General features: G+C 39.6%; 4 protein-coding genes across 5 annotated transcripts; 2 read left to right on the forward strand and 2 right to left on the reverse strand.

Moving 5' to 3' along the window:
* The first annotated feature begins 34 nt into the window (after positions 1-34).
* LOC5507778 (ATP-binding cassette sub-family F member 3) lies at positions 35-12,068 on the forward strand. Its single transcript, XM_032376477.2, has 26 exons — positions 35-193; positions 1,016-1,157; positions 1,655-1,731; positions 2,214-2,266; positions 2,608-2,705; positions 2,790-2,912; positions 3,318-3,422; positions 3,542-3,593; positions 3,686-3,795; positions 3,938-3,980; positions 4,072-4,118; positions 4,290-4,349; positions 5,254-5,310; positions 5,694-5,716; positions 6,165-6,220; positions 6,586-6,702; positions 6,946-7,029; positions 7,213-7,289; positions 8,014-8,058; positions 8,300-8,348; positions 8,668-8,748; positions 9,179-9,267; positions 9,520-9,611; positions 9,908-10,040; positions 10,397-10,484; positions 11,538-12,068. Exons 1-26 carry the CDS (start codon positions 67-69, stop codon positions 11,685-11,687), a joined length of 2,178 nt encoding a protein of 725 aa, XP_032232368.1. The 5' UTR covers positions 35-66; the 3' UTR covers positions 11,688-12,068.
* Positions 11,880-14,899, reverse strand: LOC116614909. The gene is made up of 6 exons (XM_032376482.2): positions 14,450-14,899; positions 14,127-14,189; positions 13,966-14,045; positions 13,301-13,431; positions 12,952-13,018; positions 11,880-12,691 (listed from the first exon to the last, which is right to left on the reverse strand). Exons 1-6 carry the CDS (start codon positions 14,521-14,523, stop codon positions 12,561-12,563), a joined length of 546 nt encoding a protein of 181 aa, XP_032232373.1. The 5' UTR covers positions 14,524-14,899; the 3' UTR covers positions 11,880-12,560.
* A 37-nt stretch (positions 14,900-14,936) lies between these two features.
* Positions 14,937-20,516, forward strand: LOC5507766 (Parkinson disease protein 7 homolog). Of its 2 annotated transcripts, XM_032376480.2 has the most exons (6): positions 14,937-15,085; positions 18,210-18,311; positions 18,516-18,575; positions 18,797-18,866; positions 19,434-19,514; positions 19,999-20,516. In XM_032376480.2, the coding sequence occupies exons 1-6, from the start codon at positions 14,987-14,989 to the stop codon at positions 20,154-20,156; spliced, it is 570 nt and encodes a 189-aa protein (XP_032232371.1). In that variant the 5' UTR covers positions 14,937-14,986; the 3' UTR covers positions 20,157-20,516. The 2 variants fall into 2 exon arrangements, with proteins under 2 accessions (XP_032232371.1, XP_032232372.1); XM_032376481.2 differs by lacking the exon at positions 18,210-18,311 and having other exon boundaries at positions 14,952-15,085.
* A 173-nt stretch (positions 20,517-20,689) lies between these two features.
* On the reverse strand, positions 20,690-26,363 carry LOC5507767 (zinc metalloproteinase nas-4). The gene is made up of 10 exons (XM_032376478.2): positions 26,207-26,363; positions 24,489-24,662; positions 24,120-24,243; positions 23,503-23,594; positions 23,199-23,282; positions 22,386-22,604; positions 22,256-22,291; positions 21,889-22,029; positions 20,992-21,248; positions 20,690-20,835 (listed from the first exon to the last, which is right to left on the reverse strand). Exons 1-10 carry the CDS (start codon positions 26,289-26,291, stop codon positions 20,737-20,739), a joined length of 1,311 nt encoding a protein of 436 aa, XP_032232369.2. The 5' UTR covers positions 26,292-26,363; the 3' UTR covers positions 20,690-20,736.
* Between the last annotated feature and the right edge of the window lie 1,472 nt (positions 26,364-27,835).

Here is a 27,835-nt window from a genome sequence, read left to right on the forward strand (position 1 = left end):
CCCACCACAGGCAGCCCACATATGCGAGAAGATTTCTGGAAGAATCTGGCCTGGTTACATTTCATCATGGCGGATTTAGATTTTCATAAAAAGAACTCTTCTCACAAAAATGAAGACAAATCTGTAATACAGGAAGCTCTACTGAGGAAACAATTTCCTAGTATAGACACGGAGCTACTGGACTATGTTAAAGGTAAGAGAACGGGTCGCCAGAGCCTCTAGAAATGATTGATTCTGTGTTCCTTGTTTGCCGGTGTTTTTGATTTCCGGAATTTTCGATGGTGCAATACGCCAATGCCACGATGACTGTATTTACAATCAGCTATCTTTGATCTATAGTTAGTGATCAAGCCATTAGCATAGAAATAGTGAACACTTAGTCGCATATTTAATCTACGCAATCACTTTTGACAAAATAAAAATCCGAGATTTTAATTAGGGATTTGATCAAAATTTGATACTTCATTCACCCCTCCTAAGGCCCATATTGTTTATTTAGATATCAACTTAAAAAGTGTCATTGATGCTTCCAGATTTCGTCGTATTAACATAGAGCACGAGATATAAGATGATAATTTATAGTGATAAGGGTAATTTGTGTGCACTTTATTGAATCTAGAGAAATAAATGGCATACCTGTCAACCTCCGAAAATCACAAGGCTTGAGAATTCTTTTGGGGGAGGGGTGGGGTATATTCATTTTTTTGGGGGGAAGGGGTTGGTATAGCCTCGCAGGCACTTGCCGTAAAATAAGCTTTCGCGAAGAAATCCACTTATAGATCTCACGAGGGAATTATTGTTTTAAATATTTTAATAGAAAATAGGGAAAATGACGATTTTCTATAGAATAATTTTTCGGAAGCGATAAAAAATGTAAAAAGCGGGATATTCTGTGCTCAACGCGGGAGAGCGAGAGAAGAGGTCCAAAATCTTGAGACTCCCGCCTAATGCGGGAGAGTTGACAGGTGTGAGATGGGGCTGTTTATTCTGCTTATTCCTTTTTTTCTTTTCTCAGATGTTCTGACACATGCAGATGATTTTGAGACAGGAGAAGACATATATGATGGGATTGGTGGAATTTTACATGAAGTTGATCCGAATGCAAATGAGGATGTTATCCGGGATGTTTGTGATAGGCTCATGGATATCATAAGAAAGTATGTTATTGAAAAAAATTTGCAGGCCAGCTGCAGATAAAAAAGAATGCCTATCAACCACTCCTTTGTGATTACATAGTTACAGTATATTTTAAAATGTTTGATTACAGGTAAAACTATCGTAATAACTGTCCATGAATAAATTTTTATACTTTTTTGACAAAAAAAATTGAAAATGTATCAGTTGCTCACTTGAATCAGCAAATAAAAAAAGGATGCATTGTGTGACTTTGTATTGTGGTAGAGCATGAAATGGAGGCGTGATTTGCCTTTATTAAAGAATGTTGATAATACAATGGTTCATTTGAAAGAAAACTTGATCTTGGACCTTGGAACTTAATACAGTATCATCTGTGAATTATATATAGCTCTTCTATGCTGCCCTCTAATTGGCACTCATATCCCCCTACTTCAGTAATGGGTCAATCTCTGGGTCTAACTAGTTTATTTTAAATTTATTTAATAACCTAATTAATCTAATTAATGCATCATTGCAGGAGATCATCAAAGGATCAACAGACATTTGTCAAGCTTGATGCTCCAGTCAAGCTAGAGAATCTAACCCTAAATACAGGTATTGTATTTAAATACTGCAAAGCTATGCTTGCCTCTGCCTTTAAAAGGAGGGGAAAAAGGGAGAGGTCCTTAAAAAGTCTTGATTTCTATTTGATGTTTTTAAGGTTTAGAATAGGTTTAATTTTTTTTTAGATAATGCAATAATGATAAAATGTTATTTTTTTTCTAAGTGTTAAAAAATCTCTTAAATTAGTTGTCCAGCTGCAAAAACTATGATATAACTTGTTTTGATTTTTGATAATAGATGGCTTTTTAATATAATTTTGCAATTTCTGTTCAGTAATCTATCAGTAGCAGGTGTCCAGCAGATCTTTGCTCCCCCCCTTAAATCAATTTTTTTCAAAAAAGGTATGGGAGTTTAAATATTATATATTTTTCTATATATGTTTTTTTATCATATATTGGTATCCTCCCTCACTTCCTGGATCCCTATACTACTTTATTATAGTGTGACTAGCATTTGTCAACATTTTTGTGTAGAGGAAGCAGAGGAATCAGTCAGTATTTGGATAAAAAAGCAAGATAGTGGAACTGTAAGTAATTAAAACACTTGTTTCTGTGACTAATCTAAAAATGATTACAAAAATCTTAAAAATTTATTTATGTCATAATCAAGGTTTAAGTCAAAACCATCCTTACAGCAATACTAACATGTTACAGTTTATCCTACTCCTATAATTTTTAGGCCATGCATATGGGATGGGTGGAATTTAGCCTCCACTCTACATAACATCTGTCTTTTTCTTACATTTTTCGTAATTCAGCCCCCTTCTTGTCATGATATACATTTTTTTTACTTATGAACCCCCTTAATACACTATACAGCATACTGTAGGTTGTTAGCAAATGTTTTTGTTTTGTTGTTTGCTTTTAGATTGTTGATCAAGAAAAATTGAAGAAAGCAGAAGCAAAATTAAAAGCTAAACAAGAGAGAAGAGCAGACAAGGAAGACAAGGCTGATGTGGTGCCAGTGTATGTATGCCCAGTGATTAATTCCTGTAATATAATCTGTTTGTGCTTTTAGAGGTCCATTCAATAACAAGTGCAATGTTTTAGTGAGATGGATGGTGCTACTGCAAGTCAAAGTACAAACAGACGAGAACAGAAAATGGAATCTAGTGGTACTAATAAATCACAAGATATTCGTATTGAGAACTTTGACTTGGCTTATGGAAACAGGTAAACTAATGAGATGTTTTAACACTCTTTCAAAACACTTTCACATTCCGTTATCATAGTTGTCATTCATGTAACCTACATACATAGGGCCCCCGTTCATGAGCTTTTGAGCCCACAAGTTACTAGTCACTGTTACCCAGTGAAGATGCTGCAGGTCTCTGAATCTCGCCGGGGAATCATGCTTTTGGATTTCTGACTCTGCCCACATTGGCACAAGTTTGAGCTACTTGGTCCACCGTCCAAAACTACTGTTGTACATACAAAATAGATTCTATTTCAGTACAGTTTTCAAGCAGTTTTTGCTATTTTTGTCATAAAGAGTTTGCTAAGCTTCTGGTCTTTTTGTTATGTTTGTTTTATATTTTTTAATCTAACCAGTTGCTGATATTATTTCTGTGTATACAGATCACTGCTGAAAGGTGCCAATCTTGCCATAGCTTTTGGAAGGCGGTACGGTCTGGTTGGCAGAAATGGCATTGGTAAAACAACGCTACTAAGAACATTATCAAAGTAAGCCCTATTAATTATCTCTTCTTTTTTTCATTTTGTCAGCTGTGTTACTGTAGATGTACATTGTCTTGTGTCATTGTGTTAAGTATGTACAACCCTTTTCTTCTTTTTCTTACTAGGAGGGAGCTGTTTGTGGCATCAAATATTTCTATTCTGTATGTAGAACAAGAGGTATGTATATAAATTTGCAGCAAAGCTCACAAAAATATACAGTTCTGAACTTGATTCTTTGGATTTTTAACATGTTATTATGGTGCCTTTAGGTTGTTGGTGATGAAACTCCAGCTCTAGAAAGTGTCTTAGAATGTGATACTGAGAGATTTAATCTGTTGAAAGAGGAAAAAGCTCTTGCAGCCTCAACATCAAGTAAAAGGTAGTGAAATATTTTACATTATGAACTTGCTTACATTCAGGTAATAATTGACAAAATTGGTTTGTAGCCATTGGTCTGGTGTCAAATAAGGCCTTTTTTTATCACATTTCAAAGATCTTAATCCCTCATATATTTTTTTCAGCCCAGATGCCAATGGAGATAAGACAAGTAAACGTCTTGCTCAAGTGAGTTGATGATATATATATACCTTCAACAGTTCTCTGCTTATGCCCTTTTTACACATCTAAAAACCCTAAAACCTGCTTTTCTCTGCAGATATATTCGCGATTGGAGGAAATAGAAGCTGATAAGGCACCTGCGAGGTGAACAGCAATTAAATACTGAATTTACATCATGTTCCATGTGGCTACACCCTTCTCAAATTAGTTTGAATATTATAAATAATTTATGGCTATGTTATAAGGTAATAAAGTATGCTCTAGGTACTGTAGTTGCTTGTTCTAGTTGTGTGACATACATGTCATCTCTTTCAGGGCATCAACAATCCTTGCCGGTCTTGGATTCACTCCCAAAATGCAGACACAATTTACAAAGTAAGTTACAAAATGTCCATCCCATTTCTTCAAGCATGGGTGAAAAGGACATTGCGAACAATTGTTCACAGATTAATAATAATGATACTAATGTATATTTTATGATAGAGTTGCACCTGCACCAGGGCAACAAGCCATCTGACAAGCATTTTTAAACAGACTTATTTGCTGGTTGTGGTTGGACCTCAAGAAATGTAAAAAAAAAGTATTTTAGGCATAAATGATTTGCTTACATAGGTTCTATCTAAGATGCTATAACCAAATAAAGTAGATTTGACTGACACTCAAGATGTTATTAGTAGCGAATGCATAAAAAAAGAGAGTTTATATGAAGCTAGTGATCTTTTAGGGGGGCAGTACTGAAAAGCTATAGATATCCCCAAAAAATGCAAGAGCCTTAATAGAACCCAAGCATTATATCTGATTTTCATATAAATATTTTGTATCTAGATATAAAACTATAAACTTGCTTCACTTTCAATTTAATTTTTTTGCCATCAAGGCAATGGAAGTACTGTAGCCAAAATTTACAGAAGGCAACTTTGAAATAATATAGCTGTTCAATGATACATAATATAGATAAAATGAGATGCCTTTTTTAAGATTGACATGTGCTGATGTAAATAAATTGTATTTTGTTCATTTCATCAAGGGAGTTATTTTTTGCGAAAGGCAGCAGTACGGTTTTGCATGTTTCATCCCCTTACAGTACTAAAAAATAAAAATAAAATATTTTGCAACAGAAAAAAGTCATATGAGTAGATGCTCAGTTATGTTATGAAGGATGACATTTTGATTGTTATTTATGTAATATGGCACACACATTTGATTTTAACCCTGACATGTTGGATGTTAGAACAATAAGCTTAAGATAGTTGCAATGAGCTGTTGTTGTTGATTGTAGGGAGTTTTCAGGTGGATGGCGTATGAGGCTTGCTCTTGCAAGAGCTTTGTTTAGCAAGTAAGTAAACAAGAAAAGAGTGTTTTTAGTAATTTTTAGAATCTTATTTCATGGAATTTTTGCGACAGAATCTTGACAAATTTCCTTTTTTTCAAAAAACAAATGAGTGTTGCTATTATAAACATTTAGTTTTGCACAACTGTGTACAAAAGGGACATTATGATCTCACCAGTATGAAGTACTAGTTTTGCATGGAAAATACCTGAAAGTGAGTACAGTGGAAAGTACAGTGGAACTTCAATATTATGGACACCTTTACCTTGGAAAATGTCTCTTACATGGTGTCTGCTTGATGGAGGTACCCAGAATGGAATAATTTTAGTAAGGTTATTTGACAATTTTTTTTGCTCTGAATGATTTCTCATTTTGTTTATCTTTTTCAGACCAGATCTACTTCTTTTAGATGGTAAGATGACCATGGTGTTTGACTTACTGTAATGATTTGAGTTAGAGCCCTAGAGCCCACCTTTAAAAAAGCACCCTCTTCTCCCCTTCACCTCGAATTTTGGAATAAGCGCCCCTTTCCCCTCCCACCTAAAACGATCTCAACAAAATCACCACTTGAATGGTGGAAATCTTCATTCGATTTAGCTCTAATTGACTTTCTTATTTTATGAAAACCTAACTAAATATTTTTGTTTGTTTATTTACAAGTTTTATCAGTTATTTAGTGTGTTTTTTTTTTAATTATTTTTCATAAAATTTCGAGTCGACTACCAGTTTGGTTGAAGAACATGTCTGTGTTTTGCATGCTGATAATCATTAATGGGAATTATTAACAGAAACATTAAATGGGCTTCCTACTGTAAATAAAGGCTTGTACCACATGTATTACATGCGTGATGTTTTTTCAGAGCCCACAAACATGTTGGATCTCAAGGCTGTAATGTGGTTAGAAGGCTATTTACAGGTACTTAAAGTGTTTAAACTTAATAATGGTTGTTATAAAAGCCAGGCCCATAATCAGGGAGGTTAAGGGGTTCAGAAGAAACCCCCACTCTTCTGGAAGGTCCGCTCTAATGAAGGAAAATTGAGTACCACCGTGAGCTAGGGAGAGCTACTAAGAGAAAATGGTCCACTTAATGGGTAAATGAGCCCTCCCCCTCCCGCTCAAAATCCTGGCTAAGGGCCTAAAAGATTAGAAAGCCTACAGTTAAAGCTATTGAAATCAGTGATAATCCATGCATATGGTAGATAAAGCAATGGCACAGTTTTAAGTTTTTTGTCCTTGTAATACAAGCAGAAAATTGGGTTTGACTCACCTCTCTTTTTCAGCAATGGCCAACCACTATCCTTGTGGTATCCCACGACAGAAACTTCCTGGACACTGTGACCACGGATATCCTTCACATGCACTCTCAAAAACTTGACTACTACAAGGGAAACTATGAGGTAACCAATCCCTAGCTATCCTTGTTTCGCCTGCCAACCCCTCAGTATTAGCGACAGCAGAGGGGGGGGGGGGGGGGGAGAGGTGGGACTGCACTTTTGTGGTATAAACCTTGAATTATCTAGCCGCCCCTGTCAAGGGTTTCAAGAACAACCCAAAATTTTTCAGTAATTTTAAAAAGATACTTTTAAATGGTTTGTACAAATATAATACATTTAAATGGTTTGTTATTTTGTGTTTGACAGAATTTCCAGAAAACGCGTGAAGAGAAATTACTGAATCAGCAACGAGAATATGAGGCACAACAAATGTACAGGCAACATTTACAGGTATGTATCACGATAGGTGTGGCAGGGTATAGTTACGCAACTCATGGGCAACCATGGGGGCATAGTCACTTTACCTACATGAAGGGTACTAACTCATGGGCAACCAGGGGTGTTATCATGGCAAGGGTGTGACACAATCATTCAAAATAATTACTTCATGATTGACATCATTTCTTTTTTAAGGCATTCATCGACAAGTTTCGTTACAATGCCAAGAGGGCCTCTCTGGCGCAGAGTAAAATCAAAATTCTCGAAAAGCTGTGAGTCTTCTTACTTTTTGTTATTGCTGTTATTGCCACAGTGAAGCCAAAGGCTTAAAGCTGTCACTGAGTTTGTGGCAATATCAGAGCCTAAAGTGTTTTTGTAAAACATGGTAGACACACAAACTGCTTGCACGCAGTTTTCTTCCCCGCAACGCACATAGAAATCTGTTTTGTGCACATGGTCTTGACATTCTCTTGTTTCGCTGTGTGCCAAACAAGTGAACTTGTAGTCTCCCACGAAGTCGTGCTGACCTCTGTCACGCAATGCACTTACTGAGCTCAAGCCCATTGCGTGACAAAAAGTATGTCATGACACGAAAGCCATTTTGCAGAAGAGTGAGGGAATGTGAGTCCGGAGCGGAGCAATGCAGGATTTCAGAAACTTGGATTTCTGGATATGGATTTGTGCAATTCCCAAAGAAAACCAATTTGAAATGAAATCTAGTCAGTCAAGTAGTACCACAAAGATAATACATTATTCTGTAAGATGTATCATCCACTTATGTGTGTCTCCACTTGATAGCTTGTTGGCGAGTCTCAACATTCCCTCTGCAACCGCTACTTCTCACAAAGCGAGAGTGTAAAGTAAAGGGAGTCCTAATACCCATGTATTATGTCTATAGGCGGCGCACAACTCTTCTGTCACCGTGGTGGGATTCTATCACTATTTTAGATGACATTAGGAGTTGTTTCTTATTCATTTGCTCTGTATTGTTTCCAGTCCTGTTTTACAACCTGTCGAGCGAGACCCACCCGCGATACTGCGGTAAGTGAGAATTCCTCTAGGAATACCAGGCTACAACTCACTGTAAGTTTGCATGTAAAGGACAGCACACCGCACTGCATCAATTAAATGTGATCTCACCTGACAATAGAGACACATATGTCGGGGTGGGTAAAAGACATTTGTCTCCCCTTCCTCGACAATCATAAAGCCCCGTGGTGTGGCATGTGGCATGAAAGCAAGAATACGGAGCTGTTAATAACACTAATTTGATTTCCATCAGGTTTCCCGAGTGCGAGAAGCTATCACCTCCTGTTTTACAACTGGATGAAGTATGTTCCACTCCTTATATTATTTAGCATGAGGCCACATTTGTCTCTCCTTTCCTAAAGGAGAGCCGTTCAATTTATAAGGCTAAGGAAAAAAAAAAATTCAGTAAGAGTTCAGCAATTTGCAAAGCGATTGTTTTAAAATAGGTCCTTAAACCTGCAATGGTAGAGGCCTCTTTTTTCTGTGTTTTACTGGGCTGGCATTCGCAAGAAAAAGAGATCCAAAACCAGAAAAAATGCAACAGTTGTCTGTGAAATTACATAAAATCCATATCTCATGCTCTATAAACGTGTTTCCTTGTAACGCTTGCTTTACCTGCAGGTGATGTTTCACTACTCACCTGACCGTGTTATCTTCAGTAAAGTCGATATTTCTGCCAACAACGAATCTAGGATAGCAGTGGTAAGATCAGCGATCACCCATTCTGCATTTCAACAGTATCCAACCACAAAAAGTACAATTCCCTGTATTCAAAGAACAACTATAAGCCACCCAAATTATGAGCACCAATTGCCCAAATTACAAAAAGCACAAGGCCAAGTAAAAAGCATCGCTTGCCCGGATTACAAGCACTGACCATATTCAATCACCACAAACCCACTACAATCCACTCCTCTTAATCATCTCCAAGGACCCAGAAGGTCCTTTACCAGTTGTACTTATTCGCAACACTACCCTGGCTACCAGAGCCTCCAGACATCTCTTGTCCAGTGACGCTCAGCCAAAATGCCGTGACTGGGTCTCGCAACACATTATCCCCAAGAATGCCTCTTTATTGACGACTCTACTTTGTAAAGTTTCTATTCCATACTTACCCTAACTTATGCTCAAGGTCGGAGACAACGGCTCTGGTAAGACGACGCTTCTAAAGATCCTCTTGGGAGAACTAGAGCCAGTCAAGGGAATTCGACACTACCACAGGTACAGTACGTGACAAATGAAGAAAGAGGAGACTCTTTCCTGACGCAAAGCCAGAATGTGTCCAAGGGATGTCCAGAATGTGTCCAAGGGATGTCCAGGGAGTGTGGAAGTGCTTCTTTTTTGTGTCCTACAATTTTCACAGGCTTTTTTTATGAAGTATTAATCTAATGCTGCATTTATTTTGTTTTGTTTAACTAAGCCCATAGTTTGAGATCTCCTGAATATAATTCTTTGGTGTTCTTGATTTTGTAGAAACCTGAAGATCGGCTACTTCAGCCAGCACCATGTGGATCAACTACAAATGACACAGTGTGCTATCGAGTTCCTCGCCTCTAGATTTCCAGGTCCGTAACTTGTGACAGAATCTGTGGACATCATACTAACAATGCATCATTGTGATCACAACATTTGGGTTGTAAATCACATATTGTAGCATCATGGATTATATAGATCATAATCCCATGGCTCATGCCTGTAACCACTCAGCATAAGTCATCAAGTTCCAAAGCTTCATACAGTATAAACAGCCTCTACTTTGGTGGCCTGTTTTGTGTGATGGTGTATTTTACTGTTCGCAATCAATTTTCATGTTTGTCTGTATTGTTATTTATTAATACCTATTACTGTATACTTTCTATAGGAATGAATACTGAAGCATACCGGCACCAACTGGGCCGATATGGGGTGTCAGGAGAGCTGGCTACAAGGCCGATTATCAGCTTGTCTGGTGGACAGAAAAGTAGAGTGGTATTTGCTTCCATGACTATGGGCGGGTGAGTGACGTTTGCGTTGTTTCATTAAAATGAATGTATTTGCAAAAGTAATTATGCCCAAATTGCATCGTTTCTTATCGCTTCACACTTAAACACTTGACAGAGCAATTGCAACTTCCATGCCACTGCCTAATGCATGAGTCTGCATTTCTATTGTGAGTCATCTTGTCTTAATATTAAAAACTGAGGCACATTGGTAGCTCTTCATCTTGGTTTCAGAGATAGCTAAACCGTGGTACTGGGAGCAATTCCCTACTCTTAAAAATTGCACACACAAGAGATGGGACCTCAACCGAAAGACTGGATGTCATGTTGCAGCAGAATAATAATGCTTACTGTTAATTTTTTCTTTTCAGACCAAATTTACTGGTTCTTGACGAACCCACAAATCATCTGGATATGGAGACGATAGAGGCCTTAGCTAAAGCTCTAAGACAGTTCAAGGTAATGCTTATTGGAGTCACTAAACTCACCTCTGCTGAAGTTATAATCTTCCCCTCCCCTCCCTCAAAAGTGTTATATTAACAATTGACATCCCCTCCCTGTAATACCCCCCTTCCCCTCTCTCGTAAGTGTTGTAATGTTGACATCTCCCCCCTGTAATACCCCCCTTCCCCTCTCTCATAAGTGTTGTGATGTTGACATCTCCTCCCTGTAATACCCACTTCCCCTCTCATAAGTGTTGTAATATTGACATCCCCTCCCTGTAATACCCCCCTTCCCCTCTCATAAGTGTTGTAATGTTGACATCCCCTCCCTGTAATACCCCCCTTCCCCTCTCTCATTAGTGTTGTAATGTTGACATCCCCTCCCTGTAATACCCCCCTTCCCCTCTCTCATAAGTGTTGTAATATTGACATCCCCTCCCTGTAATACCCCCCTTCCCCTCTCATAAGTGTTGTAATGTTGACATCTCCTCCCTGTAATACCCCCCTTCCCCTCTCTCATAAGTGTTGTAATGTTGACATCTCCTCCCTGTAATACCCCCCTTCCCCTCTCATAAGTGTTGTAATATTGACATCCCCTCCCTGTAATACCCCCCTTCCCCTCTCATTAGTGTTGTAATGTTGACATCCCCTCCCTGTAATACCCCCCTTCCCCTCTCATTAGTGTTGTTATGTTGACATCCCCTCCCTGTAATACCCCCCTACTCCTCTCTCATTAGTGTTGTAATGTTGACATCCCCTCCCTGTAATACCCCCCTTCCCCTCTCATTAGTGTTGTAATGTTGACATCCCCTCCCTGTAATACCCCCCTCCTATCCCTCAAAAGTGTATCTCTTAGGGTTAAAATTTATTTTTGCCATCGATCACCCTGGTGTTTTTTTATCGGAGTCCCCACTGGGTAATATTTTCATCTCCTTCCTTTAATCTTCTGAAATATTTCCCTCCCCTTCCTCGGAAGTGTTGTAATATTGCCCCACTTCCTTTGATATTCCCCTACCTACCCCAAGTATAGTAATAATACCAGGAATTTATTGTGTGCTGTTTACACTAGGGAGGCGTTGTGCTTGTATCCCATGACGAACGCTTAGTGCGTAATGTCTGTAATGAGGTGTGGCTGTGCGGGCAAGGAACAGTGCGCTCTATTGAGGGTGGCTTTGACATGTACAAGAAAATAGTACAAGATGAACTGAAGGCTATTTAGAAAGAATAATACAACCTGGAATTATACCTCAAGCCAACTATGTTATGGTATTTTCATAAAGGCAGTGCTTGGTATACTCTTAGGAAAAACTGCCTGAGAGTTTATTTATAATGAGAATGTCATCTGACACACAGCCCCAGAAAAGCCACAGAAATTGTAACTACAAATAAATCTAAGCAATTAAAAAAAAAGTTAAGAGAATCAAATGTTTTTTATTGGTAATTATGTATTAGTTACAGAATAAATATTAGGTAAAAAATATCCCTCTATTTACAATAGTTATCTACAAAATATTGTATTTTCTCTATATTCTAGTTTTTGGTTAGTATTTTATCTGAAAAGTTAGGTTAAGACAGAATCAATAAATCTGACTAATTTCAATTCATTCCAGTTATTTATTGTAAGGCTATTATCCCTAACAAAAAAAAAACGCAAATTAGCCCAATTATCTAATCACCTATTAGGTTGGGCAGTGCACATATACATAATCTTTCACCAGGAGCCAAAACAGAGCTCAACTTGACAGGAGCTGTAGTACAATCACTTGAATAAGACTCGGTGCTTTCAATGTAGTTTACACTTATTTTCAGTCACACATGCACCTTGCGTTTTTTCGTTTCCCATTCTCTACTGGCTTTTGGTGAAAGAAGCCATTTTGCAGTTTCAGTGGCCGTTAGACTGTTAACCATGAGCGCCGAAAAGCATGTGGTTGTGTCAAGTGTGATTGGTTTGTACCAAACTCTGTTTCTCTCACATGCACACATCATTGCATGCGCATCACGAGGATTTGTTGGTGGGAGGTGTGTAGTCTCAGTTTTTACTCTTCGCACCCCACTAGATACATGATACTTGCACAGAGCACAGTTCCATCCTCTAGATGTGCCACAAACAAGTGCAGCATTTGACAGGCTCATAACAAACTCCCCTTCTCTCACGTCGGTTTAAAACTGAGTCCGGCCATAAGTAGTTCACCAACCAGAATGGCAACATGAGCAAGATGAAGCCTTAAAAAAAGAAACAAAAAAAAGTTAAACTCACAAACTAATCTTACAGAATGTTAAATACTGTTCAGTCATGTGTAAATTGCTTTTTTATAAACCATACTGGGCTTGTTGCCATATAATATACTCTTTAGTCTCCCAGACAAATTCTCAGGAGAGTTGGAGAAGAGTTCACATGGTGTAAAACTATTAAATGCTGTTTACATTCAACAGTTTATTGAAATGGAAAAAAAAAGGAAGGGAAGGAATTTAAGATTACTAACCACTTGAAAGAATCGCAAATATTCCAAATGACATGCACAGGTAAAAAAGTTCTGGTGTGTAGAGTACCTAAAAACAATACAACAATTAGAATGTTTAAAAAAGACAAAAACAAATAAAACAAGGAGAAACACAAAGTAACCCAATAAGCAATATTTGGAGTAGGAATGGCCTTGATTAGCATATACATGTGTGTGGTGGGGGGTTATCTCCCATATTCCAAATCTTAAAAATGAAGTACTGTAGTCTGTAAATGTCAGTGCTAGTAAGCCTTAAATAATATTGATTCTGTCCAAGTTAAAGCACATACCAAATCAAGGTTCCACCCTATTAATATGAAAAAAATCTTACACATGTCTCAGCATCTAAGGTTGATGCAAATAAAACAAGCCCCATTAACAGAGACCCAAATCCAAAGAAATGGAACGCGATCTTGAGCTGCCAAGGGACAGGCTCCATCATGGTGAACAGGAAGGAGAAGGCTGTAGAAAAAAGAATAGAGAAACAGAATGTTAGTCATATAGTGAGACAGAACAGTCAGTCGAATATTGTAAAACAGAAGAGTTAGTCATATATAGTGAGACGGAATAGTCAGTCAAATATAGTGAGACAGAACAGTTAGTCATATATTGTTAGACAGAATAGTCAGTAAAATATCAAAAAAGAGAACAGTTAGTCATATAGTGAGACAGAACAGTCTGTTGAATATTGTCAAACAGAAGAGTTAGTCATATATAGTGAGACAGAACAGTTAGTCATGGTATATAGTGAGACAGAATTAAATAGTCAGTCAAATATCGTAAAAGAGAACAGTTAGTCAAACAGGTGAACTTCTAGATTAGATGCCTTCATTACACCCCTAAAGGCCCGGCAAAAGCCCCAGGCTTTTATTTAAATTGGTAAATATTGTTTTGTTATGGGACATTTTGCCTGACTTATATACTTCCCCCCACCCCCCCTCAGTGCTTTAAATTGGGCCTATATATTTGCTTGGCCCATTTTTATCATATACTCACCAATCATTGCAAATGTAAAAACAACGCAAGCAACACTAATGCTTAGAAGGGGCTGATCACAGAACTTTGAGCTTCGTGGCCTAAAAAAGCATACTCAAATCAGTGCTGGACTTGGACATGTATTTGATGATGTCATTGCAAACAAAGTGTACAATACTTACAGCAGTATGACGTAAACTTGTGGAACCAAGAATAGCAGGGACCAGAGAATTACCACAATTCTTCTACAAAACAAAAAACATTATAAATGACAGCTAGGCAGGCGGTGTTACAAGTTACATAAATGTTACATGCCTGGGGTAGTAGCTAATCAAAAAGATTTGATTGTCCGGCTCAATCAAATTTAATGTAGCACAATCGATTTATGGAACACGTTCGATTGCCGAATCCAATCATTCAATATAAAATCATGTTCGATTGGGTTCGATTCCGAAATGCTTGTCAACACCAAAATAAAATAAAATTATTTAAGCTTGAGACTTACACGACTGTTCGGTTGTCCTTTGGAAACCATCGAGTGAAATGATAAGCAACGTGCGATAGGAAGTAAAACCACATCTTGGCAGGACGTTTTTCAAAAGATCATCAGCTTTGTGTTCGTACACACACCACAGTTGTCCTGCTCGGTGCTTCGCAACGTTGACAAACAATGTCGACAAACAATGTCACACGGCCTAAGAGACGGGATTGATATCTTGAATCAAAGATATATCTTCCACCGCTTTATTCAGCTTTTGAGAATCACTACCGTCGTTTTAAAGACTAGTTTGACCCTGCTTTGTCAATGTTATAAAAATTCGTAAAGCTGACAAACTTTTTCCGAGGCAAATTTGGAATGCTGGCTCTATTCTGCATAAATTGCATGTAAGTTTCTAAGAGTAAATTTGATTGGGTCAGATTAACCAATCATTTTCCCATTTTGATCCGTCCGTAGTTTATCACCAATAGTGAGCATTGTTATATAAGAGCATTTTGTAACCAATAGAATCCCCCGTAAAGAACCCTGTTGTATCCAGTAAAGATGGCGTTCGACACGAAGGGATCTGCGCTTGTAATTTTAGCGGAGGGTGCAGAAGAAATGGAGGCCGTTATCACTGCTGACGTTTTGCGGAGAGGAAAGGTACTTAAGTTTTTTAAAATAATGCAACCAGAAATTAGGCGCGTGTTACGTTGACAATCAGATAAGAGCAACTGGTCACCTTTTTCAAATGAGATAGTAATGAGTTGTTTTGACACCTGTCAATCACATGTAAAAAGCAAACAAGTTGTCTATTTTAAGGAGTGGTACACAACCTCTACTACATTTCTACACCCAAAAGATGATGGGACCAAAAATGTTGTGAGCACCTTTTCCCCTTTTAAAGAATCTAGTGTACAACCAAGGGTAGAGGGCACCTCTTCCCGGCATGCATTTCTAATGAGTTATATTATCATCGGCTTCGCCCCCCATGAACGTGTCAGTTGATTGAGAACACCGCAGAGAAACAATCTCTGCGAGCTGTGGACTTTGACGAGTTGAATACTGTTCAACTGTTTATATTTACAGCATAGATTCTGTCGTAAAAATGCCGTTTAGAACAGCAAACATTTTACATGTCCAGTTTATTTCAATAATTTGACACCTGAGTTTTTCCCAACAAGCTAGAGAGCAGCAAAGAATTGTTTATTGCACTGGATACAGTTAATTTGTTTGCCATAGTTACAATTGGACTACATACAGTAACTACAAAGAAAAATGGCATGAAAAGAGGCCCACAGAAAAACCAGGGCCTATGCGAGTCATGAGCTCCCCGAAAATATAAAGATTTACCAATGACAAATTTGTAGGCAGCGTGTTAAGGGAAACAAACAATCACAGAAGGATACAGCACTTTACAAGCGAGGGCACAATAAAATATAATTCTACCAAGGTATCTTTTTCTGAGGCTTCTTATGAACTGTTTGCTTGTTCCCTTTCCCCAGGCCTGTCAGTAAGTAAAAACAAGTTGAAGACAACTAAAGTATAATTTAGGGTGCTGACACAAACCAATCTATCAGTCTATCAGAGGTCATCTGACCTTGACGGGAGCCAAAAATAGCCAATTTTGTAAGTCCCAAATAATGATCAAAATGTGGTGTAGCTAACATTGGAGCAATTTTGATAACCAATATTCCTTGGCTATTAAATGGTCGGATCAAGTAAAAATACAGCATGTTACTCCATTGTTTCACTTTGAAATATTTTTTTTCAAACACTGCGGTCGTCCAGCCCTGACGGCGCCATGCATGACATATAAATTTAAAAAAAAGCCCTCAAAAGGCACAGATCTTGCAAACAAATCAATGATAGACAGAAAATAAGGTAAATATTACAGCAGATAGATTTACTTTTTACCATTGGATGCTCTTTGAAAGGAGCGTGAAGCTCTCAAACACATACTACGAACCCGCCGCTTTTCAGTTCATTCCGCTTAGAAGTGTGAAATTTATAGCGAAAGGCATGACAGGAAAAAGTGTCCTCCCCTCCCCTTTGTGCACCCTTTTGACTTTTGAAGTATCTGGTGTGCACTTCTTTCCAGGATTGGCCAAGGGGGGGTGCGAAGTCACAGGTATCATATGGAAAAATCATAGTATTAATGAAGATTCCTTAATAAGATATGATCCACTTTTTGGCTGCCAAGGGGGGAGAGTGGCTGCATGCTCACCATGCACATCCCACTGTGTACACGTCTGTCGTTTGCACCCCTCACCCTTTTAAAGAATCTAGTTTGCACCCCTTCCCCTCTCAGTCTCCCGCACAGCTGTCTTTGTGTTGGTCACGCAACACTCCCATCCAGCACCCCTTCCCCTTTTAAAATATCTAGTGTGCATCGCTTCCCCTTTTAAGATATTTAGTATGCATGGTGTCCCCTTTGAAAGATATCTAGTTTGCATCACGTCCCCTTTTAAGATGTATAGTGTGCATCACGTCCCCTTTTAAGATATCTAGTGTGCATCACGTCCCCTTTTAAGATATCTAGTGTGCATCACGTCCCCTTTTAAGATATCTAGTGTGCATCGCATCCCCTTTTAAGATATATAGTGTGCATCGCATCCCCTTTTAAGATATCTAGTGTGCATCACGTCCCCTTTTAAGATATCTAGTGTGCATCACGTCCCCTTTTAAGATATCTAGTGTGCATCACGTCCCCTTTTAAGATGTATAGTGTGCATCACGTCCCCTTTTAAGATATCTAGTGTGCATCACGTCCCCTTTTAAGATATCTAGTGTGCATCACGTCCCCTTTTAAGATATCTAGTGTGCATCACGTCCCCTTTTAAGATATCTAGTGTGTATCACGTCCCCTTTTAAGATATCTAGTGTGCATCACGTCCCCTTTTAAGATGTATAGTGTGCATCACGTCCCCTTTTAAGATATCTAGTGTGCATCACGTCCCCTTTTAAGATATCTAGTGTGCATCGCATCCCCTTTAAAGATAGTTAGTATGCATGGTGTCCCCTATTAAGATATCTAGTGTGCATCACATCCCCTTTTAAGATTTCTAGTGTGTGTATCACGTCCCCTTTTAAGATATCTAGTGTGCATTGCAACCCCTTTTAAGATTTCTAGTGTGCATCACGTCCCCTTTTAAGATATCTAGTGTGTATCACGTCCCCTTTTAAGATATCTAGTGTGCATCACGTCCCCTTTTAAGATGTATAGTGTGCATCACGTCCCCTTTTAAGATATCTAGTGTGCATCACGTCCCCTTTTAAGATATCTAGTGTGCATCGCATCCCCTTTAAAGATAGTTAGTATGCATGGTGTCCCCTATTAAGATATCTAGTGTGCATCACATCCCCTTTTAAGATTTCTAGTGTGTGTATCACGTCCCCTTTTAAGATATCTAGTGTGCATTGCAACCCCTTTTAAGATTTCTAGTGTGCATCACGTCCCCTTTTAAGATTTCTAGTGTGTGTATCACGTCCCCTTTTAAGATATCTAGTGTGCATCACATCCCCTTTTAAGATTTCTAGTGTGCATCACGTCCCCTTTTAAGATATCTAGTGTGCATCCCGTCTCCTTTTAAAGGGGAAGTCGTGCAAGAGGCAGAACAAGAGGGGCTTGAAAGAGGCAGAGCATGGGGGGTGAGAAAGGGGAGAGAAAACAGAGAAGCGAGAGAAATGTTAGTTTAAGAATGCACAACATATGTATTTAGAATTATAGAGTTGAGACATAAATGATTTGTATTGTTTTGCCCACCTGTCCATGTTTCCTTTCCAGGTGAATACAGTTGTTGCTGGTCTCACTGGTCCTGACCCGGTGGTCTGCAGTCGACAGGTCCAGGTCAAGCCGGACATGGGGCTGGAAGATGCACTCAAAAAGGTGATGAGGCTTATGAATCATGGCTTTTTGCTTGACTACCGTAGGGCCTAGATTGATATAGATAGCAGTCTCACAAACTACATCTAGCTGTCTATCAGACTAAGGCCCAAAATAAAAAAAAAAGATTAATTAAAATGATGTAGGTATGGAAACCAAAGTGAATGTCTGTTGAGGAATAATTATTCTTTGATTTTGTATTTGTAGGTTCCGTATGATGCAGTTATTCTACCTGGTGGACTGACAGGAGCCCAAAACCTAGCCAAAGTAAGTACTCTTTTTAATTTTTTTAACTTTTCCTGACCTTAGTTATCATATTGTAGATCCCAAATTCCCATTGAGAGTTATTTGATGCATAAGGTAACATTATTTTGAATTAGTCTTTTTATAACCTATATGATTGTTATCAAATTCAGTTCATTTGGGTGAAAAAATAGTAGTTTGATTGAAAATGTTTTCTCTTACAAGTCACCACCTCTTGTTTACAGTCTGATCAAGTTGGGCAGATTCTTCGTGAGCAGTATGAAGCTGGAAGAATTGTAGCAGCCATATGTGCAGGTTGGTAAAACTGTGTAAGTTCTTTATGATCTATATACAAGTGATTACAACTGTAATCAGTTTGAAGTGAAACCACCTACATGCTAGTTTCTTTGCTGTGTTTGCGTTTTTTTCATTCCATCTTCTGATAAGAAAAGGGCTTATGTTCAAAATGTCAGTGAAACAACTCTGTTTTCACCGACACATAAAACCTGGTAATTCCACCACATCTATGCAGACCACCTAGTTATTCTACAGGGCCGTAGCAGGGGGTGGGGCACTGGGGCACATGCGTTCCCCAATAATTTGAAAAAAATATGATGAAATGACCAGTAGGGGCGTGACTCTGCCCCCTATACTTTTTTATGTCTCTGTATTGCGCCCCCAATTTTTTGAGGCCTGCCACGGCTCTGTTCTTCAGCTTGTAGTATTTCTAGTCATACCTTGAAAAGAAAATACAAATTACAATAGCTATAGCTCTGAGTATTGTATTGCCTCGGGTCCACAATGCATATGAACTCTAATATTATTCCTCTCCTAGGCCAATAAGAGTATGTGCATAATTTGAAGTCACTTTGTGCCCATCAGGTCCAACTGCCCTTTTGGCTCACGGTGTAGGAGGGGGAAAGAGGGTCACTTCATACCCTTCCTTCAAGGATAAAATGACAGGCAAGTACGGTTTCGCCACACCCCTAAAAAGTTGGCATTCACTTAAGCAATCTCTTTTTCGGAAAAAAATTATCTGACCATGTTCTTTAAGTTATCGAAATCAGCAGTCAACAACATTCTTTTTTGTTTCGGGTGGAGGAGCCGCAATATTTTTAAAGTTAAGAATTTTGGCATTTTCGAAGCTTTTTCATTTACACACTTTACGCAACTTTTTAGGTGTCGTGCTTAGGCTTTTCGCATCAAAATAACAACGACAAAACTAACTTATTCAGGGCTTCCGGATCATCCAGAAAGTTTCTATGTCAGAAAAGGGCTTATTTCTTCGTCGCTATCCGGCCTGACCGCCGCAGTCATGTGTGTTTATTTTTACAGCACCATTTCTGCTCTAAAGCAGGTGTGTGATGCATGGTTCCTCAGTCTTTATATCCCAAGTCTCTTATGTTAAGGCTGCTGTCAAATTAAACGGCCTTGCCACCTCATTCAGGGTACACATACAGCGAGGACCGTGTGGTAAGGGACGGTAACCTGATCACCAGCCGGGGCCCGGGCACCGCCTTTGAGTTCGGTATTGAGCTTGTGAGGGCAATCCGCGGAGATGACGGCGCGGCTGATGGACTTGCTTCACAGATGCTACTCAAATGATGAGATTTATCAAGATACGTAGATAGGAAGGAGAACGCTTTTGTGGGAGATGATAAAGGCTATAAAACTGAAAACAACAGTGATAACGAATCATCATTAATGATATAAGTAGATATTTACATTTAGTAAAAACGTTGGTTTGATATTACCCTGGGTATCAATGCCTCCAGGCTTCGACGTCACGGCATTTTGGCTGAGCGTCACTGGACGGGAGAAGTCTGGTAGCTATTGTACCAAGGGTAGTTTAATATCTCATGTCGTCAATTAGTATAATTTTTTCTTGCTCGCACAGAGCTTTGTTCCTTTCAACATTCAAATTTTGCGCGAAAAATTCGTAAATAAATACAATGATGGATTAGATAAGAATTTAAGTATTTTAGTCTACGATATTCCCTTGTTAGCCCTTTGAATTATTATTGGAGTTATTTCAACACAATCCTCATAACGGACTGTTTTTTTACAGTGGCAAAACTTTACATACAAAAGGTGATCACCGTATTGGAATCTACTAAATACATCAAACAGCACACAACTTAGCGCTCCCATTTCTTGCTTTATTAATTTTTACTCCATTTGGGGTTTATGCGGACACCGCACAGCAATCACCATCCGTGAAGTAGATGTCATCAATGGCCGCGTCGCCCTGGTACCCACCGCCCCTTTTGCCGACGAACGCGACCTGAAAAAAACGTGAACAGGCAACAGTCGGCAGTGCTAAAGTTAAAGAGCCCTTGTCAATCACACCTTAATGTTTTTTTTTTCCAGAAACGTAGAAGGATAATTGATTTTACTAACTTATCCACCAGTTTTCAGCCAATCAAAACTCTCCATATACCTGATATCCACCCTCAAATGCCGGCAGCTGGACACTTGCGAGTTTCCAGGCATTTCCTTGATCGCCCTTTTTCTCCCAAACCTGAGTCCCTGCGCTTGCATTACGATACGTCACTGCCAGGCTCCCCATATGACTGCCATACATGTGGTAGTAGAAATGCAGACACCGCTTGCCAGAGGGTGGGAACTCTGGGCTCACCAAGCTCGCGGTCTCGTTCTGTTTTCGTGGAGATGAGGTTTCGATGAACATGAACCAACCTAAGGGTGAAAACGGTTATAAAAAGAATTCATGGAGAAAAGGGAATGTAACCAGACATCAGGGAAATAATATTTGCGTTGAAATTAATCGATTTTTAAAAAGTTCGGCCCAACGGAATATCGCTATATTTTATAGCCGTGATCCTTGGAAGTCGATTGATTTATTACAGCATTCAATGAACATTACATTGAACTCAGAATTTACGTTTTTTTATTTTATTAGTATTTTAAAAGAATTATAGAGATATCGCAAAAAAATAATTGTATGGGAGCGCTTTGTGGATAAATGACTTTTTGGAAAACAGTCATTTTTAATAGACGCGGGCCACCTTAAAAACGGTCGCTATGTGCCTTGCCAAATGGTTCATAGGCGGTAATGACGTAGATGGCAGTGGCAGTTGCACCTGATGGTATTGAGATAACACAGATCGATCAACAGAGGGGGGGACATGACGTCGAATGTGTGACGTCACCCAGGTCACATGACCACGTCACGCAGATTAGCACTTGAAATGGCATTAATAAAGAAGAGATAGCATTATCCTGCGCACATGATATTGAGGTCACACAGTGTGTGGCACCAAAGCTGAACACGTGGTACGACGTCATGGATGACGTCTAAATAAAAAGTTTGGCCTACCCCATCGTCCGGTGGTGTGGTCAGCGGTTGGTCCTGTTGATCCGCTCGGAGTATTACCCAGGCGCTGAGTCCAGTCAAAGTCATCGTCGGCTTCGTTTGTGTACCCGCAAAGATCGCCGGGAGTATCGAACGTGCATGGATCTACGGATGACATTCCGAAATACATTTACCATCTAAAAACAAAGTTCATACTTGATTTCACAAATTGAACCGAAAAAAAGCTTTCTAAATCAGCTGATGGAAATGGATGCTTTTTTACACATGGTATTTTGGATGACAAAATGGCTTACAGAAACTCTTTAGAGGGGCCTTTCATTCTAACGGGCCATGGGAACTAAGAGGTCTCAGTTCCTATGCGTCCTTTTACCTGGTGATCGCTTGTTTATTGGCTTTATCTTTACTCCTAGCATGTAGAAAAAACAAGAATTCTTAGTAAACAAAGATATCTAAAGAAATCCAAAGCAAAGTGTTCGCTATCCTGAGTACAGCTCGCGTACCGTTGCATTTGTAGAGTAGATCGGCCTGTTCCTCGTCTGATGAGCTGAATCCTACTCGTTGCCCAAGCTGGACAGCGTTGGGATCTTTCGGTATGATGGTGGGCTGACCATTCGACGAAAATGCAGTAGGGGAGTAATGCATGATACTAAGGTAGTCATAAGAAACGCCAAGAGAGTCTATTTCCAGGCGGCTGTACATGCGGAAGTTATGTTTCTTCTCTGAGGAAAGAAGCAATAATTACATTTGGACGACAGATCGCATCAGGTCTTAGATCTAACAGTCTTGGGGTTGATGTAGCCAGCTTTGTTGCACTAACTCTTTTTTGTTGTTTTATTTTGTGACACTCTTGTGAATACAGCTTGTTTTATTGGCAACACTAGTACCTTGTGACACTAGCGTCCCTCACCTGGGCGCGCTGGCGTGACCTTACCCTATAACGAGAGCGTGACCTATCGTGTGATACTAGCGTGTGCTACCTTGTAACACAAGCGTGACATTTCTTGTAATACCAGCATGACCTGCCTTGCAATAATACCGTGATTTGTCTTGTTACACGAGCGTGACCTACCTTGTATCATGAGCATTGCCCAACCTGTAACACTAGCGTGACATACCTTGTGACAAGAATAACTTATCTGTCCATTGGTTACCTGACACATGGGTTATCTGTTTGACTTTGCATGTGAAATGACAGCATGATAAACACTTTTTGCTCTAATAGCATGGCTAACCTGGAGTCTTTAGAATGTGCCGCTCCTCTTTTGATCTGATATAAGATTGACCTACTCTATGTGTAAATATGCGTTACTCACCTTCAGGTATGTTTGCCCAGACAATGGTCACATAATCGTCACGGTCCGGTCTGCTTTGCTCATGCCAAAATCCCATTGCATGACCTACGTTAAATAAAACAGGTGAATAACAGTCAAACCCCAGGTGAATAACAGTCAAACCCCAGGTGAATAACAGTCGAACCCCAGGTGAATAATAGTCGAACCCCAGGTGAATAACAGTCGAAACCGATGGACGTGCGACACTAACCAAATGCGTGAGAGTCCTCTTGTGGACGACCCCCCCCCCCCCCCCCCCCACGTCCTTTATGCAAGCGTTACTAACCAAACTCATGTGCGACGGTCCCCCTTTGCCAGCACCCTGAGGCTAGAGAAAGGTTCTGAGCGCCACCTTGCCTTCCTACATACGACCAGCACCTGAATGTATTGATGAAGAGATGAAGTATGCACGGGGAGTGTAATAGAATTAGCAATGAGAGAGTTCGAGGCGCAACCTTTGCTTCCGAGATAAATCCAGTACGTGATTTAACGGAAATTGATCATTGATATCGAAATAAGAAGCAAGCATAGGGAGTGCAATCAAAGTAGTTGCATGAGATGTTCTAGCGCCACCTTCCCGCCTCCCCAAATATAAACCAATACCGGACTTTAAACGGGGATTGATCATTGATATTAAAAATTAACCACGAGGAGTGCAACGAGGGTTATAAAAAAAAAAAACCCGAGCACCTCTTTGCCGTTTAGCAGCCCCTGAGGGTTTGGGAATTTATTATTTACATCAGAAACGGAAAGTGCAATACGTAACAAGAGAGCTCCAAATACGACCTTGCCGCCCCACATATCCCCCGAGAGCACAGGCATTGATCATTGATATCACGTGATAAAAATGGACATTTCAGTGAAATCTGAAGCTAAACGTGCAGCTTGCGCATCGAGGCTTACCCAGACCCTTGGAAGATGTTGATATAATCCTTCTCGCTGGTGCGTCGTACGAACTTGAGACATGACCGCTGTTCCCACTCCTCGATACCCTGCATGATGGCTTCTACTGCGTCCGGACTCGCAACTATGAGCACACCCCATGTATCAACGAAAGAGATTAAGAATGAAACAAATTTGATAAGAATATACCCTTATTGTAAAAATTCATGCAAAAAGAGCTTGCTAGTGATGACGTAATTGGCCACGTGTAATTTTTGTTGTTGACGCTACTGGTCATGTGTAATTATGAAGCTTGCTACATGTTGATGACGTAATTGGTTACGTGTAATTACGGATCTTCTGATGACGTAATTTGTCACGTGTACTCACGGAGCTCGTTGCTGATGACGTAAGGAATAGTTCGGCTCCATAGCATGCTAGCGTTGGCTGTGATTCCGCGTGCTCCCATCAACCTTTGCGTGGGGTCACCTAGTACTTCTAGTGCCACGCTCTGCTCGGCGTTGAGGCGGATATCACCCTCGTGGAGATCCGTATCGTGATTCACTGCAACAAGTAGCATAATATGTAAGAATGTCGATCGCCCATTTATTTGTTATTGTTTATTCGGTTTATTCGTAAGGCAACCTCAAAATAACAATTGCTATGAATAAAGTTTGGTACATTATTGACGATATTGATTAAAAAAAATTTCTTGGTTACTTGCTTGAATTAGCCGATGGAAATGGATGCTTTGTGTGATTCGCCATTGAGCGGGAGCATAAAATGGCGGCGTGATTTTAGTTCTTTAAAACAAGATAAATAAATTATTTACAGCCAACTCAACACCACTATTTATGAAGTCTTCGTATTTCAGACTAGGAAGGTTTCCTGGTCCATCAATAGAATGATTAAAAGCATGTATCCGATCACTTTTATCCGCATTATTTTATTTCTCCATGATACTATGAAATCACTCAAGAGCTAAAATGGTATAACTAGAAAAACTACAGACAAGCTGTAGAATAACTGGGTGGTCTGCCTAGGTGTGGTGAAATCAGATAAATAAATCAACACAAGGTTGAAATGGTTTGTTTTACGTCTCTGTGAAAACAGACTAGTTTCACTAGCCGTTCGTTGGAGCAGGAGACCCTTTTTCCCTGACGAAGACAAGGGCGTAGGCAGGATTTTTAACAGGAGGGGGGGCAAAAAGCCTTATAAGACATTTTCTGAATTTGAAAACTGTGCCATACATTTACTGTATCTTTTGCTGCAAGAAGGGGGGCCCGAGCCCCTTGCACCCCCCCCCCCCCCCCCCTGGCTACGCCCCTGGAAGAGCTTATGTGCTTGAAGCGTCAGAAAAACTAAATTGTTTACACAGGAGAGTAAAAAATAGCACCCACGGAGCGTTATGAGAAATACGTTATTAGCCGGTAAAATAATTCGGCTAGAAAAAATGTGAATTCTACTGTTAGCTCTTAAATAAGGAAAATGAAAAAAACGCAGGATTGAAATATATCTAGGGACAAGTACATCTATCATCATTACCAAGTGTTTTTTCAGCATCAGTTGCCGTTAACTATTTCCAACACAAATGGTTTATTTCGATTAATCTTAGAAAAGTCACATGATTTTTCTCATACAAATTTTTACCCTTTTACACACTTGTTACGTGGCAATATCACATATTAATCACGAAAGTATTTTTCAACAATGTTTTTGTTATTATAGAGATAAAGATTCAGAGAAACGGATGCTAAAAGGACTTACGAGGTGTAAAAAGAGAAAGAGAACAGGAGAATACATAGGAGCATGCGTTTATCTCATGGGCCGTCCTTAGGCCAAAACTCTGATTCATTCAATACGCATCATGTTCCTACTACGAAAATTCTTGATTGTTAAAAAATAGAATAAAATGAAATCGTGAGCCATTCTACTTATAGAGTGGGTAACCACGATAGTTTTATTTTTTTTTTTCAAAATTTCTCATTAGCCACTCTGATTTCTGCCGAAACGCACGAGAACCGCAATTGATTTTTCAATCTTGTTGTTAGTACACCGTGACCCACGGAAAACTCATGGCCCAACCCCTTCAAGTCCGTTCTACTTACTCTCCGTCTGAAAGGCGCAAAGCGCCAATGGAACCAAGGCAATCAGCACAAGAATAGAATTCGCCATCATTGCCATCCACGCCATATCTTATCTTTGTGAAACTCTACCGGGAGAACTAGCTATTTCATATATGCTTATTCAAGACAACATGTACATGACACGCTCAAAACAGCCGTTTACACAGCTTGTGTTCTTGGCAAAGGGGGCTAAAAGACTAACTGACTTAACATAGCAGCTGGGATAACGCGCGTACTTTTAGGGCTCATTGTAGACTTTGCGTGAATGAGATTTGGACGAATGCTGGCGCCTGTATTATGACCTTTATCAAAACCTCTTTGTGCTCTTTTGATCTTCAAAGTACCAAGCAGACAGCTATTGTAACAATGAATCTTTTAAAATTTACGACATCATTTATCGACCGAATATGACATCGTTTATTAAAGATTATCTCTTTACCATAATCTTGGATTTTTTAAAAATGAAACTTTATCAGCAGTTGATTGGCTGGTAAAGGGATATGCGCACTGTTCGCAACAGCAAACTTCGCATAAAATGGACGATGCACAGTTTCTAAAACAATCGACACTTTAATCCAAACTGTGTTATTTTAGTTATAGATTTAACATAAATAATCGACAGCACAAACCAAACAGAATCAGCCGTGAATAGGAATCGGCAGCTGAGTAACGGGCTTAGTGAATGGTGCATTAACGTGAATAAACTATTTACACTGCAGTGTCCAAATCAGTTGATGCATTTTACTCCGCAACCTGAGAATCAATTCATTGGGGCTGGGGGTATCAATTCCATAGGTCTGGGGGTATTAATTTCATAGGGCTGGTGGTATCAATTCCATAGGTCTGGGGGTATCAATTCCATAGGGCTGGGGGTATCAATTTCATAGGGTTGGGGGTATCAATTCCATAGGTCTGGGGTTATCAATTCCATAGGGTTGGGGGTATCAATTCCATAGGGCTGGTGGTATCAATTCCATAGGGTTGGGGGTATCAATTCCATAGGGCTGGGGGTATCAATTCCATAGGGCTGGGGGTATCAATTCCATAGGGTTGGGGGTATCAATTACATAGGGTTGGGGGTATCAATTTCATAGGGCTGGTGGTATCAATTCCATAGGGTTGGGGGTATCAATTCCATAGGGTTGGGGGTATCAATTCCATAGGGTTGGGGGTATCAATTCCATAGGGTTGTGGGTATCAATTCCATAGGGCTGGGGGTATCAATTACATAGGGTTTGGGGTATCAATTACATAAGGTTGGGGGTATCAATTACATAGGGTTGGGGGTATCAATTCCATAGGGCTGGAGGTATCAATTCCATAGGGCTGGGGGTATCAATTACATAGGGTTGGGGTATCAATTCCATAGGGCTGGGGGTATCAATTCCATGGGGTTGGGGGTATCAATTTCAAAGGGCTGGGGGTATCAATTACATAGGGTTGGGGGTATCAATTACATAGGGTTGGGGGTATCAATTCCATAGGGCTGGGGGTATCAATTCCATGAGGTTGGGGGTATCAATTCCACAGGGCTGGGGGTATCAATTACATAGGGTTGGGGTATCAGCGAAATAGAGGCCTTTATTAGGGAGAAAAGGGAGAAAAAAAGCT

This window comes from Nematostella vectensis, chromosome 3, assembly GCF_932526225.1.
Source record: "Nematostella vectensis chromosome 3, jaNemVect1.1, whole genome shotgun sequence".
NCBI classification, from domain to species: Eukaryota; Metazoa; Cnidaria; class Anthozoa; order Actiniaria; family Edwardsiidae; genus Nematostella; species Nematostella vectensis.

What these genes read in the sequence shown, in the direction of transcription:
- LOC5507778 (XM_032376477.2), top strand. Translation starts at nt 67, where the DNA reads ATGGCGGATTTAGATTTTCATAAAAAGAACTCTTCTCACAAAAATGAA. An exon ending in GCTACTGGACTATGTTAAAG is followed by an intron (nt 194 to 1,015) that starts GTAAGAGAACGG and finishes TTCTTTTCTCAG; the next exon opens with ATGTTCTGACACATGCAGAT. An exon ending in GCTTCCATGACTATGGGCGG is followed by an intron (nt 10,041 to 10,396) that starts GTGAGTGACGTT and finishes TTTTCTTTTCAG; the next exon opens with ACCAAATTTACTGGTTCTTG.
- LOC116614909 (XM_032376482.2), bottom strand. Translation starts at nt 14,523, where the DNA reads ATGTGGTTTTACTTCCTATCGCACGTTGCTTATCATTTCACTCGATGG. An exon ending in AAGGACAACCGAACAGTCGT is followed by an intron (nt 14,190 to 14,449) that starts GTAAGTCTCAAG and finishes TTTGTTTTGTAG; the next exon opens with AAGAATTGTGGTAATTCTCT. An exon ending in ATTTGCGATTCTTTCAAGTG is followed by an intron (nt 12,692 to 12,951) that starts GTTAGTAATCTT and finishes TCTTTTTTTAAG; the next exon opens with GCTTCATCTTGCTCATGTTG.
- LOC5507766 (XM_032376480.2), top strand. Translation starts at nt 14,987, where the DNA reads ATGGCGTTCGACACGAAGGGATCTGCGCTTGTAATTTTAGCGGAGGGT. An exon ending in ACGTTTTGCGGAGAGGAAAG is followed by an intron (nt 15,086 to 18,209) that starts GTACTTAAGTTT and finishes TTTCCTTTCCAG; the next exon opens with GTGAATACAGTTGTTGCTGG. An exon ending in GAGCCCAAAACCTAGCCAAA is followed by an intron (nt 18,576 to 18,796) that starts GTAAGTACTCTT and finishes TCTTGTTTACAG; the next exon opens with TCTGATCAAGTTGGGCAGAT.
- LOC5507767 (XM_032376478.2), bottom strand. Translation starts at nt 26,291, where the DNA reads ATGGCGTGGATGGCAATGATGGCGAATTCTATTCTTGTGCTGATTGCC. An exon ending in CGTCATCAGCAACGAGCTCC is followed by an intron (nt 24,244 to 24,488) that starts GTGAGTACACGT and finishes GTGTGCTCATAG; the next exon opens with TTGCGAGTCCGGACGCAGTA. An exon ending in AACATCTTCCAAGGGTCTGG is followed by an intron (nt 23,595 to 24,119) that starts GTAAGCCTCGAT and finishes CAATACATTCAG; the next exon opens with GTGCTGGTCGTATGTAGGAA.